The 17706-nt window shown below is 36.8% G+C and overlaps 1 protein-coding gene and 1 long non-coding RNA gene across 2 annotated transcripts in view; one reads left to right on the forward strand and one right to left on the reverse strand.

The window, feature by feature from the left end:
* LOC309495675 overlaps positions 1–17706 on the reverse strand; it is a 295015-nt gene that overhangs the window by 61864 nt on the left and 215445 nt on the right. The window lies entirely within an intron of this gene.
* On the forward strand, positions 191–17444 carry tm9sf2 (transmembrane 9 superfamily member 2). The gene is made up of 17 exons (XM_082163552.1): positions 191–504; positions 1755–1822; positions 3790–3883; positions 4998–5125; positions 5211–5340; positions 5423–5547; positions 5705–5816; positions 8025–8104; positions 11084–11192; positions 12622–12754; positions 13237–13356; positions 14636–14693; positions 14868–15027; positions 15138–15289; positions 15441–15552; positions 15642–15813; positions 16450–17444. The coding sequence occupies exons 1-17, from the start codon at positions 349–351 to the stop codon at positions 16515–16517; spliced, it is 1977 nt and encodes a 658-aa protein (XP_082019678.1). The 5' UTR covers positions 191–348; the 3' UTR covers positions 16518–17444.

The following is a 17706-nucleotide window of genomic DNA, read 5'->3' on the forward strand; positions in this document are numbered from 1 at the left end:
ATGTTGGTAGTAAATATTAACAAATGGGTGTATTAAAATATTGGCTTGTATTATTGGTGATATTATAAGTAAGTATTCCAATATCTAATTTACAGAGCATGTCATTTTCTGACATGATTTTTATGCGATGACTTCATTCTCACTCTCTTCCGCACTGGAGTCCTCCGTTATCCCATCATGCAGTTCGTAACGGATGACGTGTCTGAGGAGTCAGATGCTGCTACGCAGGCAGCAGTTTCGCTAGCTCTTGTGCTTAGTTATCACCAATGTCTGGATTTTGACACACATATCTACGTTTTACGCATGTAAATACATTTACCGAATCCTTAACTAGTCGGTCAAAGCAAAATGGTCGTGTTCCACCGTGTCCGTGTTGTGTTATTGTTGCTTTTTGTGTGCGGGTCGCTGCGGGACGCGTTGAGTTTCTATCTTCCTGGTTTGGCCCCGGTCAGCTTCTGTGAGAATGACGCTAACGAAAAAAACAGCGATGTACCTGACTGCAAGGTAAATGTTTACATTAATAAGCACAATAAATTATTTCGGTAAAATGTATGAGATGTGTCGTGTTTCTCTCTAACGGAGTCTCTAAGCTGCGTGATGCAAGCTCGATATGCTAGTGATGTGTGTTAGTTGTGGACACGCTATTGCCTTTACAAAGATAAGAGCTAAACCTGCTCGCTTCACCGCTTTTACAAACTTCTACTGCCATGAAACGGACTTTCTTTGCCGATGGGTCTGTGAGGCCTGCAAGAGAAGAAGGATTCTCGTGTGTTTTTCTCAAACAGAGCGTAGACTCTTTAAGGAATCTTGAATAATGAAAGTGTTCTGTATTCATTTAATCAGCCGAAGTTTGTCCCCACACTGTGGTTTATTTTAAAATGTATTTATTTTTACATATAGCACAAAATGAGACATTTGGAAGAATGTTAGCAACAGTACTGACAGCCTCAGTTCATTTTTAATGTATGGTGATAAAGACATGATTTTCATTTTTGAGTGAATTACTCCGTTCTCCCACCGCAGAATTTTGAAGTAAACCAGAATATTTCCGAAATAGAGCAGAAGTGTGAGTGCACACAACAATTAATGATAATTAGAAGTATCTGCATTAGCATGATAATGAATTGGATGAATCCCATTGACAAGTTAAAGATGGTGGCATGACGTAATTGTCTTTATATTATGTAATGCAATAGTGTGTGTAATAAGGAGTGGGGGAATGGAAGGTCTCATATTGGTGATATCATGTCCACATTGAAACTGGTTCAACAGGTGTGATTTCTCCTTATTCTTGTGTGGGGGTTGCTCATTATACTCGGTGAACAATTTGATTGCTAAATGCATTTCTTTAATAACTAACTATGGTTATTGTAGTAGCTATAGTTTCCACCCAAATATAATAGTTACTAAACTTAATATTTTTATCCTACAATACTTTACAATAAAATGGTGTTGACACCATCATCAAGAAGATAAAAGGCATCGAAAACCTTTTTACACAAGGAGATACTATATGAATGTGCTTTTACTGTAGTAAACTATGACATTTTGGTGGGAACTATGGTTCACATGGTCATTGTTTTTTTCGAAACCCTTTATTCTAATAATTTATAGAGATGTGTTTTGTACAGATGCCATCACATGACAGGAATATAGTATACTTGTGTGTAAAACACATTTCAAACTGACACCTTAAGGAAAGAAGAAAATCCAGAGAACATTGCCTTAACCCTTCCTGCTTCTCTTTTCAACAGTCATCCATTGAGCTGTTTGTGAACAGGCTGGATTCTGTGGAGTCTGTTTTGCCCTATGAATACACAGCGTGAGTAAAACATTTGTAATTTTTGTTAATGGTGGATAGTGTTAAACTGTTATATAGTATTTATTAATAATCAACTTTTATATTTTCAGTTTTCATTTTAAGTAATTTTAAGTGCTTTTGTTGTTTTTATTCGTTTTTGTTTTTAAAATATTTCTGTTTAGCTGTATTTCTTTATATCAATTTTACTTTGAATCAATTTAGTACTTAAAATTATGTTATTTTAGTTGGTTGCCGAGGCAGTGTTTCTAATTTAACAAAAATGTAAAGCTTGTTTTTCATCTAATATTTATATTTAAGTTTGTTTCAGCTTCATATTAATTAATGTAAACTAAATTTAATAGTTTTGATTTTAGTTAATGGACGACACTGAAGAAATCTCACTTTCAGCATGGCTTTGCTCAAAATTTGCTGTGCTTTTTGCATGGTTAGCCTGTTAGAACTCACAGTTTTTGCATGAGTAACTCCTTTTGCATTGGACTTTTACAAAGCTGGGTAAAACCTAAAAAGGATGAAATGGTGTGAGGCGAAACTCTAGAGAGACGCTGGACAGGGAGGGGAGGAGAATGGAGAGATTCGTGCTCAGACCGTCTACAGGCTGAGGAGGGAGTGCTGTTGTGTTAACAACACAGAGGCCTTTCAGTCAAACCACTGCTGTATAATCGAATGGAGGCAAAAATGTCTTGCTTTTCCTCACAAGACATTCAATATGGCATATGCTCTGCATTATTAATCAGCCTTGCACTTACTGTCTGCTCAAACGCCTGAGGTTGTTCTGTCTGAATTAACATGAGTACACATGTGAAGGCTTTCTTTTAATAAAATACACTTAAAACAGCAAAAATAGGTTCTGCTTAAGGAAAGAAGATATTTTGAAGTATCTCGGTAAGTTATTGACTTCCATTGAATGGTTAAAACCATTCCACAAAAGAAAGAAAGTCAAACAGGTTTGGCATGACATGGGGGGTGAGTAAATAATGACAGAACTGTAATTTTTCGGATTAACTATACTTATACCCAGCTAAGGCCTCAAAATCAAGAGTTATAAAGAGTATGTAGTAATATGCACACAGATAAGCACTTGAGATGTTTCAGACACATCTTTGTTGCAAACTGTACATATCCTACAGGTGAAACTCGAAAAATTTGAATATCGTGCAAAAGTTCATTTATTTCAGTAATTCAACTTAAAAGGAGAAACTAATATATTATATAGAAAATTACATGCGTGAGATATTTCAAGCCTTTATTTGTTATAATTTTGATGAATATGAATTACAGCTTATGAACATTTTCAAAATGTCTGAGATTTTGAATTTGGGGTTTTCATAAGCTATAAGCCATAATCATAAAAATAACAACAAATAAAGGCTTGAAATATCTCACTTTGCATGTAATGAGTCTATGTAATATATTAGTTTCACCTTTTAAGTTGAATTACTGAAATAAATGAACTTTTGCACGATATTGAAATTTTTCGATTTTCACCTGTATTTTGTTACTGTGATACAATAGATCTTACGGTGATACAAAAAAAACCCTCTGTAGCTTCATGAATGTTTTAATGTTTGGGTTACTGTCAGTTAAATTATTTGTTTCCCAAGTATACATTTTATAACCATACATGGCGAATAAAGTTGTTCACTAAGAATTTGAATCCATTTAAAATGGCCGCACCCACTCAGTAGTCAACTGCATAGAGAATAGTCCAACTTTGCCAAATATTGACAGACAAAACATTTTTCACTCAGTTTAAACATATCACCTGATAAATTATTAAACAAGAAATCCATCTTAGAAGTGCAGTAAGGAAGCATATCTGAAACCTAACCAGTCATACTGGACAGATTATCAAGTGGTAGATTTTGTGATGTTATGACTGCTATTTAAAACACATTGTTGTGTATGGTTTATTTTGATAGTTAATTGTGTCCAGAAAGTTTCATACTTCATTATTTTTAATCTTTCAGGTTTGATTTTTGTGCTGATGAGGCAGAGAAGCGTCCATCTGAGAACTTGGGTCAGGTGCTGTTTGGAGAAAGAATTGAGCCGTCCCCATATAAGGTATATCACACAGCTTTCCTATACTAGCAACACCAAGATCATAAAATGTATACCTTAAGTGCAACTTAAGTCACTTGGGATAAAGCGTGTGATAAAAGCAAATGCGTAAATGAAAATGCATGCCCACTCAAGCTCTGACTTTGTCCTTACTTCAAAATGTACATTGCACTAAAATTATTTTATTATTCTCTTTATCATAGCATTTATTCAGTATGCTTGAGAATTACCGGTGGGGGGGGAAATCTATTCACATATGAATCGCGATTCTATCTTCTTCTGACTCACAAATTTCAAAAATCGATTTTCTAAAGTGTTAAATTTTTAAACTTTGCAGTTCTACTTAAAGCTATTGACACGTTAGAGTGTTATTAATCACAGTAAGCCGCAAAAAAGGACTCGCGTCCTCGGTGCTCGCGTTGATGGACACAGACGAAGCGCAAGCACAGATGCCGTTTTTAGAAGCATGCAATCCCGAATTCAGTTCATGGTCAAATACACACAGAATTATGTCAAAACGCACGTCGTGTGGAGTATGTAAACACCACAGTCTGTTATGTTCTACGCAAACTGCAGCAGCCTCTAAACTGTTGCCGTCTGTTTCATTAATATCAATACTTAAAAACTGCTTTTGACTGAATCACTTTTGTATCTTTAATATGTATCAATTTATATTTAATTCATACAGTGAAGACTTTACAGTGTTTTATTTTTACATTTAATTATTCACTTGTAGTATTTCTTACTACATGTTAAATAAACCTAGGATACTGTACCTGATAAACTTAGTTTATTTCATTTTTATATATATTTTATTGTTTGTAATTTGCTTCTTTCTTCCTATTTTTAATATCAAAAATAAAACTGCCTGAAAAGGTTCACATTTGATTCAGTGGGATTTTTTTCTTCAACACCTATTAAACTGTCTACCACAGTTAAATAGGAAAAGTAACACCAAACTGTAAACTAGAATAAAATCTGATATCAAATTAAATTTCATTAAAAATTGTGACATCAAAATGTAAGAATTGTGACATCAAAAACCGATTTGAATCAAATTATGAGGTACCAAAAGATCCCCACCCCTTATTGAGTATCCTTTTTTTTTTTCTTCTAGTTTTCCTTCAACAAAAATTTGGAATGCAAGACTGTCTGTGTTAAATCTTACAAAACAGACAAATCGGATGATAAAGCCAAACTGGACTTCCTCAAAAAGGGAATGCTCCTCAATTACCAACATCACTGGTAAGACTCAGTCTCTCTCCTCTTCCAGCAGTAAAACAGAATGACCATGAAGCATAGCATCTAATGACTTATTTGTCTCTCTCAGGATTGTTGATAATATGCCAGTGACCTGGTGTTATGATGTGGAGGACAATCAGAAGTTCTGTAATCCTGGTTTCCCCATTGGTTGCTATGTCACGGATACGGGACGGGCCAAAGATGCCTGTGTGGTCAATGTGTGTAAAACTTACCCACATTATTTTCATAAGTCTTATGTTGAGTGTTCGGTTTAATGCAACTTTTTTCATTTTTACACAGGCTGACTTCAATGACAAAGACACCTTCTACATCTTCAACCATGTGGACATCACCATCTTCTATCACAAGGTGGAGACCGAGGCTGCTGGTGCCAGACTGGTCGCAGCTAAATTAGAGCCCAAAAGGTATTTGAGGCTCTACAAAAAAAAGCTGAGAAAATCACCGTTTAGCCCATAAAGATTTAACAAAAAGCACAACAATATATTTAATTGTCAAATTGAGGATAATGATTATCATATGTTAATATGAACAAATGGAGTGTGTTTCTCTCTCTTTTTAAAGCTTTAAGCACACTGACCCAGAGAAAGCAGACTGTACAGGACCTCCCATGAGCCTGGGCAACAAGTTCACTGGAGAACTCAAGATTCCCTACACCTACTCCGTCAAGTTTGTGGTCAGTGATTTAAATACTTCCATATCAGCCTTAAAGTGTCGAACAGATATGTATAGGCTCATCACTGAAAACACTAAAAGCACTCATAAATTTGACCAACAAGTGGAAATTAGTTATTTTTGCATTTTTCTGAGCAATTCCGTTCCTCCGGGTTGCAAAGTCGAAGCAACGTCACAGAATCTGAGGTAGAAGCGTGCTTTCGGAGTGTGTGACTGGCTGCCGGCACGATTCTACGTCAGCGACACCCTGCACTTATTCATGAGAATGAACTCTCTTAACCCAATCAGTTCGCATTACAGCTGGGAATTCAAACAACATGCGGAGCGAGAGCATTTTCTGCACGGAACAGTGCAATGAAAGTTTTTATGGACATATTTCATATACATATACATATACTTTAGTGCTCTAAACATGAACCAGCACCGTGTATCCGCATACATTTAATCACGTCTTCTTCAAATGAAAAATGTGCAAATAAGGACACTGTTACAGCCTTACATCTGATCATGAACACGATGGCACTAGGAATTATTTTGATACACAGAAGACAATAATATAGACTGTAAATTCTAAGAAGAATAGGCAAAAAAGTAACTGTCTTTATTCTTTCTGTGTTAAACTGACTTAAGTCGTTTGTTTAGAAACTATAGTGTTTGTAAATGTGTTGAAAATTTTATTAGACCTTTTAAATATTCTTCCTGCCTTTCTCCCTCGTTTGGGCAGTTTGTTGTTATATAGGGTTAGATTTTTAAAATGCATCAAGATGCCCTCAACTCTGTGCTGCGGCTCTGTGTTTTATTGGTTGTTGTCTCCCCTTTTCCCACCCTCTACTCTCCCATTTTTCTACAGCTTTACACGCCCATTTCTTGAGACTTTTTCCAACTCTGAGGTGTGAACGACTAGCCTAAAACAGGGGGGTTTCATAACACTTTAAAGGAATAGCTCACCAAAAATTTAAATTCTGTCTTCATTTACTTATCTTTAAATTGTTCTAAACCCATAAAACTTTTTCATCTTTGTAACACAAATTAAGAAATTGCCTTTTGTCTATCAATCAACATTTTCAAGCTTCAAAAGTACATAAAAACGTTGTATAATAAATCCATATGAATTGAGCAGTTTAATCCAAGTCCAGTGAACAGAGGCAATCGGTTTTTATTTTATTTTAGGTTTATAAACGCATATAAACATTGATTACCACACATACATAGAGCACATTAAATAAGGTAAACAAACTCAACCATGTGTGCTCGATGTGCAAGAACCAATGAGGATTGCGCATCAAGCAAGCACTTTTCAGCTTCCGCTTACCATTGATGTGCTCTGTATGTGCGCTGATCAATGTTTATATGTGATTAAAAGCCTGTTAAATCTGTTCATCATATAAAGTGATCAGGTCTCTTTGAAAGGCTTGGATTAAACCGCTTGATTCATAATATGGATTACTTTTATGATGTCTTTAACTTTTAAAGCTTGAAAATGTTGATTGCCTAAATTTTCAATGTATGGACAAAAATGATTAGAGAATATTACAAATATTTTCATTTGTGTTCTGAAGATGAATGAAAGTCAAATGGGTTTGGAACGATCAGGGTGAGTGAATGACAGCATTTTCATTTTTGTGTGAGCTAAATTGAACAGAATTTTTAAACTGAATCTAAGTGTTTTCCATCTCTTTTTTATTTTCTATGGTAGATTTTATAAATATCTTATACAGTTTCTATTGCTCTTCCTATTCATTTCAAATTGAGAAGTGTTCTGCTTTGTTCCACAAGGTGGCGTACTGGTTTCATGCCACGTTTTCTGTAAAGCAGGGGTTTCCTGCAGGGGGTCTGCCAATTATTGTCTTATAATTAAAATGTATAGAAATACAGTATTACATGAACTTCAACCAAAGCTAAAGTTAAGCTAAAAGCTTCATAATGCACTGTATATGAAAATTAAAATGATGATAACATTTAAATTGATTATTTGAAAGGCTTTTCTTTGGCTTTATAACCAAGTATGTAAATTTGGGTTTATATGCATTATTACAGACCATGTTTAAAATGCAACAATCAATTTGATACAGTGTAATGAGTCCCTGCTCTGTCTCTCTCATCAACCAAGAGGTAATTTAGCCTGTAAGAGATCGGAGACCCTTGCTGTGTTTTATTATGTCAGTGTGTCTGCAGAACTATTGTATAACTGCTGGTTTGGTGTTTGCAGGAGGAGAAACATATTCGCTGGGCCTCTAGATGGGATTATATTCTTGAGTCTATGCCACACACAAACATTCAGTGGTTCAGGTGAGAGCGCATATCACACACTACATACATTATATGGCCCTGTCCTAAATGACACACTCAAAGTGCGTTATTACAAGCTCCCCATTTGCGGTTGCAGTGCACCCGTTGCAGCGCCCTAGTACACTTTACTGCAGAATACTCTCCAATGTGGTGGGGTTCGTTGTGATTTTTTTCATTCATACAGATTTTCTTTTTTCCACCTAAGTATGACCTATGTGTATCACGTAAATTACTGCATTTTCAAAACCTAAAAGCATTAGATCCTTTGCTATTCGTATTAAACCATATTTGGAGAGCTTAAATACAAACTTGAACATTTTAAATCAAATACAATTCAATTCTATACCTCCCTGGAAATTAAAGAAGCCTAATATCAATTTGGATTTAGCTTATCAGAGGAAAGGAGTGACTCATCCAAATGTATATAGACAGCAAACATAAGAAACCAATTTCCTTTTAATGTACCTATATTCACAGATGGTTCGAAGGTGGAAAATAGTGTAACGGCAGCAATAGTGACTGGACATCAACACTATGGAATCCGTATTCCAAAACAGTGCTCAATTTTCTCTGCTGAAGCACGTGCTTTACTTTTAGCTTTGGAGCATATTGAAAATACAGTACAAAAACATTCTATAATTTTTACAGACTCAAAATCTTGCCTTCAAGCAATGGACACTTTAAAAATGTATAATCCTTTAGTGTACTCCATTTTAACCAAAGTGGATTATCTGCTCAATCAGTTCTTCAGTATTATCTTTTGTTGGGTTCCAGGACATGTTGGACTTGCAGGAAATGAGCAAGCTGATGCAGCTGCCAAGGAAGCTCTTAATAAGGAAATGAATAAATGTCAAATTCCTCCCTCAGATATCAGACCGATTATTAACAGATATATTTTAAATAAGTGGCAAGAAGAGTGGCATATGTGCAAGAATAATAAGTTGAATGCAACTCATCCGGAAATTAAAACCAGGACTTTTCTCAATTTTAAAACTAGACTTGATCAGGTGGTCTACACCAGATGTCGTGTAGGTCACACAAATTTGACCCATGCTTTCTTACTTAAAGCTGCAGTCGGCAAGTCTGGCAGATTGGGTCGATTAGACAAAATTTTGAATGTTTACAACTCTCATGCCCCTCCCCACTACCAGCGAGCATCCGTCTCTTCAGCATCTATCAACACCATGGACTCGGAGGTAGGCTGCCCTGGCTAATCTATCCATAGATAGCAATAACCGAGGAATTGGAAGCTTGTTAGTAGATTTCCTCTCCGCCATCACGCTTCATCCAATCTCCAGGCGAACTTCAGGCGTGGCGTGTGCATGTGATATTAACGTGCGCGAGTGAGGGGGATCTGTGGCGTGTGCACGACCTGTGATTGACAGTCAGATCTCACACCCCCCTGCGCTGATTGGACCCGATGATCCGGGAGCGGTGGATTTTTGCAAAACAAATAACACGCTCCAGGTGGAGTTAGAAGCTCGGGTTTTTACCAAAACCATCTTATTTATGTTGTTCTGTCGGATTATAGTGTCAATTTCACTGAATATGATCAAAAAAATGTTGCCGACGGCAGCTTTAAAGGTGAAGACCCAACATTATGTATGTTTTGTAGGATTCTTTTAACTGTCAAACATATTTTATTAGATTGTCCTGGACTTAAAGGGATAGTTCACTTTGAAATTAAATTTTGGTATGTTTTAGCTTACCTCAAGGGCATCCAAGATGTAGGTGTCTTTTTTTCCGCAGTAGTTTCAATTTTGATATTTTTAGGTCAAACCGTTCTTGTCTGTCAGTCATATAATGCAGGTCTATGGTCACTGTCTCAAACAGCATGCACAGAGTCCAAATTAAAACAATACTCCATCGTCCAAATTAAACAATTCCCCATCGTAAGTACACATTGATGGCCCAAGACACGAAACGAGCGGTTTGTGTGAGAAAACGAACAGTATTTATATTGTTTTTACCTCTTGTACACAGCTGCGTCCAAATGATCTGAGAGCGCGGGCGGGTATAGAAATATACACTAGATGTCGCATTGGCTACTGCAGTATTTGTTTAATTTGGACGATGGAGTATTGTTTTAATTTGGACTCTGTGCATGCTGTTTGAGACAGTGACCATAGACCTGCATTATATGACTGACAGACAAGAACGGTTTGACCTAAAAATATAAAAATTGAAACTACTGCGGAAAAAAAGACACCTACATCTTGGATGCCCTTGAGGTAAGCTAAAACATACCAAAATTTAATTTCAAAGTGAACTATCCCTTTAACACAAGTAGAATGCTTTTTTATGAAGTTATTTCAGTTAAGGACATTTTTAATGAGATTATACCTGAAAAGGTTTTAGATTTTTTATCATATGTTAACTTAAAAAAATATATTGGATAATATGACTTGCTGGTTATCTTTGTTCTGTTTTTATTGTATTTATATGATATTTGTGTTTTTGTAATTTAATTTTTGCCATGAAGATAGCTCTGATTGCTGACATGGCATTAAATAAAAAAGATGATGATGATGACTGCATTTTCAAATACCTTTAAAACGTATTTCATTAAATGGATACCATAGCTTCTGCAGAGCACTGCACAAGCCATCTAGCGTCTGTATTTGGAACACAATTAGGGTTTAAAATGAACTCTCGGCAACTGGCGAGTATGTGAAGTTATCATTGTCACCAGCTGGTCAATAACTGCCCATTGCGTGTTTCAGATCGAAGCGTGTGAGCAGTTCACGAGTCTGTGTTTTCTTTGGTGTCTTGAAACAATCAATCAATGTCAATGTGCGTTACCATTACACACGTTGATGTTTGCATTACCAAAGATGCGGCCCCCTTGCATTTTGTCACCAAAGTTGGATTGCAGCGACTGAGGGTGTTATTTGGCTCAGGGGCCATATCCTGATAAACCCACGATGTAGTTTAGCAAATGAAACACTCATGCTCCGATGTTCTGTTCTCTGCCACCAGTATCATGAACTCTCTGGTCATTGTGCTCTTCCTTTCGGGGATGGTCGCTATGATCATGCTTCGAACACTCCATAAAGACATCGCCCGATACAACCAGATGGACTCTGTGGTGAGTTCTGCTCTACAACTATCATGTCACTGTCTGATATGTGATCAGTCCTCTCATATGACTGTATGTGTGTCAGCTTGTATGTTTTAGTACAGCCAAGTTTTTGTGTTGCACACAATAGAGTGTGTGGAGCACTCAGTGCTTGTAAGTTAACAAGCGTAACCCACAGGATGTGTATGTCACTCATGTTTATGTGGCCTGGATCATCAATGAGGGTCACACTGACGAGAAGAGACAAGTATACACACATCTACCTACTCCAGTGGCGGCTCCAGGATGTTTTTGTTTGGGGTGTAAGAGGGGCTTAACAGTTCAGAGGGTGTGCTATAATCAAATAATTGAATTCTGTAGGTAATGAACGCCTAAACTGCAGGTACTGAACAACATGTAGTTTCAGTCATCTAGCGCTGTTTAGATACAACACAGCTTTAAAAAACATTTCACATTAGGGGTGTTACCCCCAACCCCCCCAAAAAAACAAACAAATTAAGTGAGTCAATCATTCCTGCATTTATTGCGTTTGATTAATTTCCCCTTAAAGCGGTCCTATTATGCTTTTTTACATGCATACATTTTTTTTTTTTTTTTTTTTTTTTTTTTTTTTTTTTATAATGTTGTTTGAGCATGAAAAAGGTCTGCAAAGTTACAAAGCACAAGGACACTCTAAAGGGAGTTATTCTCAAAATTAGTAAGCACCAGAGTTGCTCGATTAATCGTTAAAAGATCGCTATCTCTATTTAGGCTGAAGCCCCCCTAAGTAGGTACTTGCCAATGGCAGATGCGTTACGTGACAGTTATTTTGAGATTTATCTGAAATCCACAGTCTTTTGTTTGAAATTAAATAGCACTGCATAATGCTTGATGATTTGCTGTTGATAATGTACTTAAAATGATTGCTAATGCGGACCTAACCTGAGTGAGGCCTAATTTACTTTTCTCCCATCAAGACAATTGTTTATAGTGACACTGAGGGTAAAAAAAAAAAAAAAAAAATCTTTTGATATGCTGTGCTGGTAATATGACAGGGCTATATCTCTGGCAAGCCCAGCGTTAGTGCTGCCACTGGCCTTCATCCTTGACATGAGTCTCCTTAAATACACACACTTTGCATTCAAATTACTTCATATCTTGGTATATTTAGCCCCTCCCATCTGGTGTTTGAGGTCACGCGGGGTCAGTTGCTTTCTGTTGCTTTTACGTCTTCTCTCTTTCCTGTCTCACCATGGCCCCTCCTCCCTCCACACAAATCAGACTCATTAAGGACAGATCGAGAGTGACACAGTGTATCATTGGTCTAAGCAGCAACCGGCGTCTTTTCTTTGATCTCTGAGAGCCGTAATTGGGCTGTAGACCAAAACCCACGCCTGAACTGGGTTCCGTTAGCTCCTGCTATTGTTAAAGCCTCGCTTTTCCACTCCATCTTTTCCAGGAGGATGCCCAGGAGGAATTTGGCTGGAAACTTGTTCACGGAGATGTCTTCAGGCCTCCCAGGAAAGGCATGCTGCTGTCTGTGTTTCTGGGCTCTGGGACTCAGATCTTCATTATGACATTTGTTACTCTCTGTAAGTTTATGGAGAGCTGAGCAGTAGCAAAGAATTCAAGCCTTTATTGATATTATTGAATACAGTTTTTCCTTTGTTTTCTTTTCTTTAGAAATGTGTCTTTGGCATAAAAAAGACACGTCTAAGATAAATATACAAATGTCAAAATAATATCCTGATGATCTTGATGAGAGAGAAACACTGACAATTAAAAAAAAAAATCAAGATATCTTTTTATAAAATGCAGCGTGACCAGTGTAGTAAGATGTTTGGACAAATTACTTTTATAGTAAATAAAAAAAAATAAAAAAAAGATATGTTACCAAAAAATACAATAAGGATAATGTGATGGCTGATACAGTGTATGAACATGGACTGTCCTGTGATGGAATTTGATGAGTTTTTTGATAAACATTGTCTGAATTTACTTAATGTGTCAAATTTTATACATTTATGCAACCCCCGAACTTGACAATGTTTTCCTCCTTTCTCTCGATCTGTAGTTTTTGCCTGTTTGGGTTTCCTGTCACCTGCCAATCGTGGAGCTCTGATGACATGTGCGGTAGTGCTGTGGGTGCTTCTGGGTACTCCAGCTGGCTATGTGGCTGCCCGCTACTACAAATGTAAGTACACAGCAGAGGTTTGAACTTTGACCTCTGATCCTTCCTTCATTTGGGCTGTCTGCAGTTCGTTAGATTTAATTAGTGTCAAAGGAGCCCTCTACACGAACAGGCAGGCATACACACCCCTGCTGCTTTTTGGCTTTAGTTGTGTTCGACGGCTTGTGCAGATTACAATGAGAGCTTACTCTTCTTTTTCCAGACCTGCCGTGTCTTACTATGATATCAGTTGTAGATCCATCTGCTCAGCTCTGTCTGTTTTAACATCAGTCATACAACAGATGTTTAATGGTCCCCTTTGATCTTCTCTCTGCTTATTTCTGGCTAGAAACGAAATCATAAATGAACATTTATGAATTTACTTCTTTTAATCGTTCTATCAGCCATTTTTATGATTCTTTCCATCTAACTTGATGCATAGGATCGTAGGAAATAATAGGCAGCACAGAGTTATTATAGGGTCATTCCGTGTCAACTCAGCCAGAGGTCCCCGCCTCAAATTTTTGATTTTGTTAATATTTTTACTGTAGAAAGACAATCATAAATGGTGATGAAAGCCAAAATATGAAATGTCACAGATGTATACCGAGTAATCCACTGTTTTAAAAAGGGGGTCAAAATGACAGTTTTCATCTGAGATTTGGAGCCAAATTACAGGGTAAAAAATGACTTTAAAAAGACGGTAGCCTCGTTATTTTATTTGTGAACAGAGATGGGTAGTTCTATTAGTAAAATCTGTTGACTTTAGCAATCTTTGTTGCATTATATGCTAACGGTGACAGTTCAAAAATGGGAAAAAGCACTTCTAGTGTTTTTTTTGCCTCAAGTTTGCATGCCTGTAACTCAATAAGTATTAAAGGTATCTCAATCAGTAATTATTTTAAAAAGTACTTTTAATTACTTATATCATTAAATTACAAATAAATGTTAGATTTAAAGTCAGTAAACTAATTAATAAGACATCAAGAATAGTTTTAGAATTGGATTGTGACTCCCAGAATTAGAATTGGATTGGGTTGGGAGGTTTCTAAACCCCACCCCACAAGTATGTGATATAAGATGAATGCTAGTATGTTTAGGACACAGCTTTTTTATGCACTTAATTAAATGTAAAATTAATGAAACATGAACTCTGATCATTGCTGTTAACAAATCAAGCAAATTCCTTTATTGAATATAGCACTATAGTATTACGTTGACTGTATTTTCTCTTTGTGGTTTAATATTTGGCTTGTATCCTTGTTAAAATGTGAGGTCAACTGGTCTCTCTCACTTTTTCCAGCCTTCGGTGGGGAGAAGTGGAAGACCAACGTTCTGTTGACAGCATTTCTCTGTCCAGGGTGGGTAAATCAAAAATCCATAATTTCCTTAAATTTAAATCCATAGATTTCATTTCATTTAGCAATTATATTGTTAAATGTAACAGTTATGGAAGATTTCAGCCATTTTACAAAATGTTGAACTTGCACTTTGAAGTCTTGTGTTTTGACATATATTTTTTAATGCTTTTTCAGGGTGGTGTTTGCAGATTTTTTCGTAATGAATCTGATTTTGTGGGGTGAGGGTTCATCAGCTGCCATGCCATTTGGCACTCTGGTGGCCATCCTGGCTCTGTGGTTCTGTATCTCAGTGCCCCTCACCTTTATCGGAGCGTACTTCGGTTTCAAGAAAAGCGTAAGCTTTCAGATTGTTTCCCAAGAGCCTTTTTAAATCCAGAACCCCATCAATTATCCATAATTCTCTTATAATTAAGTTATAAATGTGTATTTTTTGTTTAAAATCAGGGCATTGAACATCCCGTGAGGACCAATCAGATCCCCAGACAGATTCCAGAGCAATCCTTCTACACTAAACCTCTTCCTGGCATTGTCATGGGTGGAATCCTGCCATTTGGCTGCATCTTCATCCAGCTGTTCTTCATCCTTAACAGCATCTGGTCAGTGCTGATGTGAAGTTCATGGTGCACTTTAGAATCAGAGTATATTAATGGTTACTCAGTACTCTTGTTCTATTTGGCTTTACAAATAACAGACCATGAAACCAATAGGTTTAGGTTTACAAACCAATGTAAATCATTGATGTTGCAGGTCTCATCAGATGTACTATATGTTTGGATTTCTCTTCCTGGTCTTCATCATCCTGGTCATCACCTGCTCTGAGGCCACCATCCTCCTGTGCTACTTCCACCTGTGTGCTGAGGTGACAGTACATACATGTGACCATATGCATGTTTTGGAGAATTGTGAATTTTTTTTATTCATTTGTTTTGTGTGTGTGTCATCTCGCAGGACTATCACTGGCAGTGGCGTTCCTTCCTGACCAGCGGATTCACAGCTGTTTATTTTCTGGTCTACGCCATCCATTACTTCTTCTCTAAGCTACAGATCAGTGGACTCGCCAGCACTATTCTTTACTTTGGCTACACCATGATCATGGCGCTCATCTTCTTCCTCTTTACAGGTCTGTGTGTGTGTAGAGCAGTAGTGTTGAACTCAATTTCTGCCCACATCAGGGTTATGTGTACCTCCAAGTGCCAACTGAATATCTAAGACCGATTTCATAACTCATTATTTCACATTTAGGAATGAAGTGACTGCGTTTCGTGAGATTAAATGTGGAATGCTCTATGGATGTGTGACTGTTGTTCTGTACACGACGAGTAGAAAGGTCATGGAGAATGGCAATAAAACATCCTTGTCCATATAACATACAGTACTTTAGTGTAACATCATAATACGCCTGTTGATGTGGAAGAACCAGTCAAATCAAAGCAATAACTCGCGGATAAGTATTTAAATAGTTCAGAACAAATCTATTTCTTGGACGGGCGTTAACAACCATTTTGATGTCAACAAGAAACTTTTGAAAATAGCACTTGTCACTGTGCACTGTGCCATCAACTCTTTGAATTCAGCTTTAACTCTTTCTCTTTTATTTTAAACTAATGGCAGGTAAAATTGTGGGATATGTTTTGTTCCAAGCGTTCGATGTTTGTAGACAGTCTTTATGTGCCATCTTGAGGGAGGAGAAAAGTAGTTCAGGTAATATTGTGTGGTGTGATGGTAATCTCAATCTGTTTTGTGTTTTTTCTTCCAGGCACAATTGGATTCTTTGCCTGCTTTTGGTTTGTCACCAAGATCTACAGCGTGGTCAAAGTGGATTAAATGAAATCAATCTCAGATGAGACTGAACTCTTCTCCGCCCAATGTGAGATCCCAGAGGGAGGGACGTGAGCGCTGTTTAACTTACGCTGTTGCCACGGCGACCCTGCTTTACACCAATAACTCTGAATCAACAGATTCCATTTACTTTGCTGTGTATGTGTGCGTGTACATTAGTAGTGCATATTTGATTTGAAGAAATCGACACATCTGCTTCTTTAGTTGGAACGGAATACAGCAAACACACATTGGCCATTACATTTCGCTCGAGTAATTACGATTTCGAGTTGTCCCTTGTAAATATGACTTACCTCTCTTTTTTGCTAACAATCAAATGAAAGGGTAATGCATAAATCACAGAGAAAACAAGCTCCAGTTACTGAATCTTCAGTTTCAGAAGTATGATTTTGTAAATAGCATGTTTTCCTTAAATGCATCAAAAAAGAAGCTAAAGGTTAAAAAAACGGAAGGACTTCATTCTTTGAGAGTTGATTTATGAGAGTGAGGCTGTGTGAATTTTCTTTCATCATGTTGATACTGTACAATTACTGCTTGCGTATACTTGTGTATAACCAGTGGGGGGAATGTCTATTTAACTTTTTGTTTGGTCATTTTTTTTTCTCTTTGTTTCTGTTTATGCCTCAACACATTGTGTGCCTCATTATCACAGAGGAAAATCAAGACATTGTGTTTTTGGATAAGAACAGGTTTGTGAAAATGTGAAGTGCCCCGTCCATACACAGGGGTGCTGGTGTGAAATGATTTCCTTTGTATACAAGCACAGCATTTAAACGTGTGTCCATAAAACTACATTAGCTTGGTTGGTCACTCAGTTTTGGTTTTTGTCTTCTCTGATTTTGAGGTAATGAGATTACAAGAAAAAAAAAAAAAGAAAAAAAATTAGAAATAAAGCCTCCCTGTCTACAAAAATGTCTGTTTACTTGTTTGTTTTAATTTATTTGTCTTGGTAATTTGTCATTTTTTCTTTTCTTTTACTTTTTATGTTTTGCCTTTGAATAATGTTAAACATTTGTATTTGAAAACACACAGAACATTCTCTACAAATACAAACTTGCTTGAAACCATCAGCTTTTTTTTTTCTCTTTTTTTTTAGAATAGGGTCACTTAGCACTTCAAAAATAGGTTGATATTTCCAACAAATACTAAATGAACAGTCTATCATTATATAACA

This window comes from Leuciscus leuciscus (genome assembly GCF_965113295.1).
Source record: "Leuciscus leuciscus genome assembly, chromosome: 3".
Taxonomy (NCBI): Eukaryota; Metazoa; Chordata; class Actinopteri; order Cypriniformes; family Leuciscidae; genus Leuciscus; species Leuciscus leuciscus.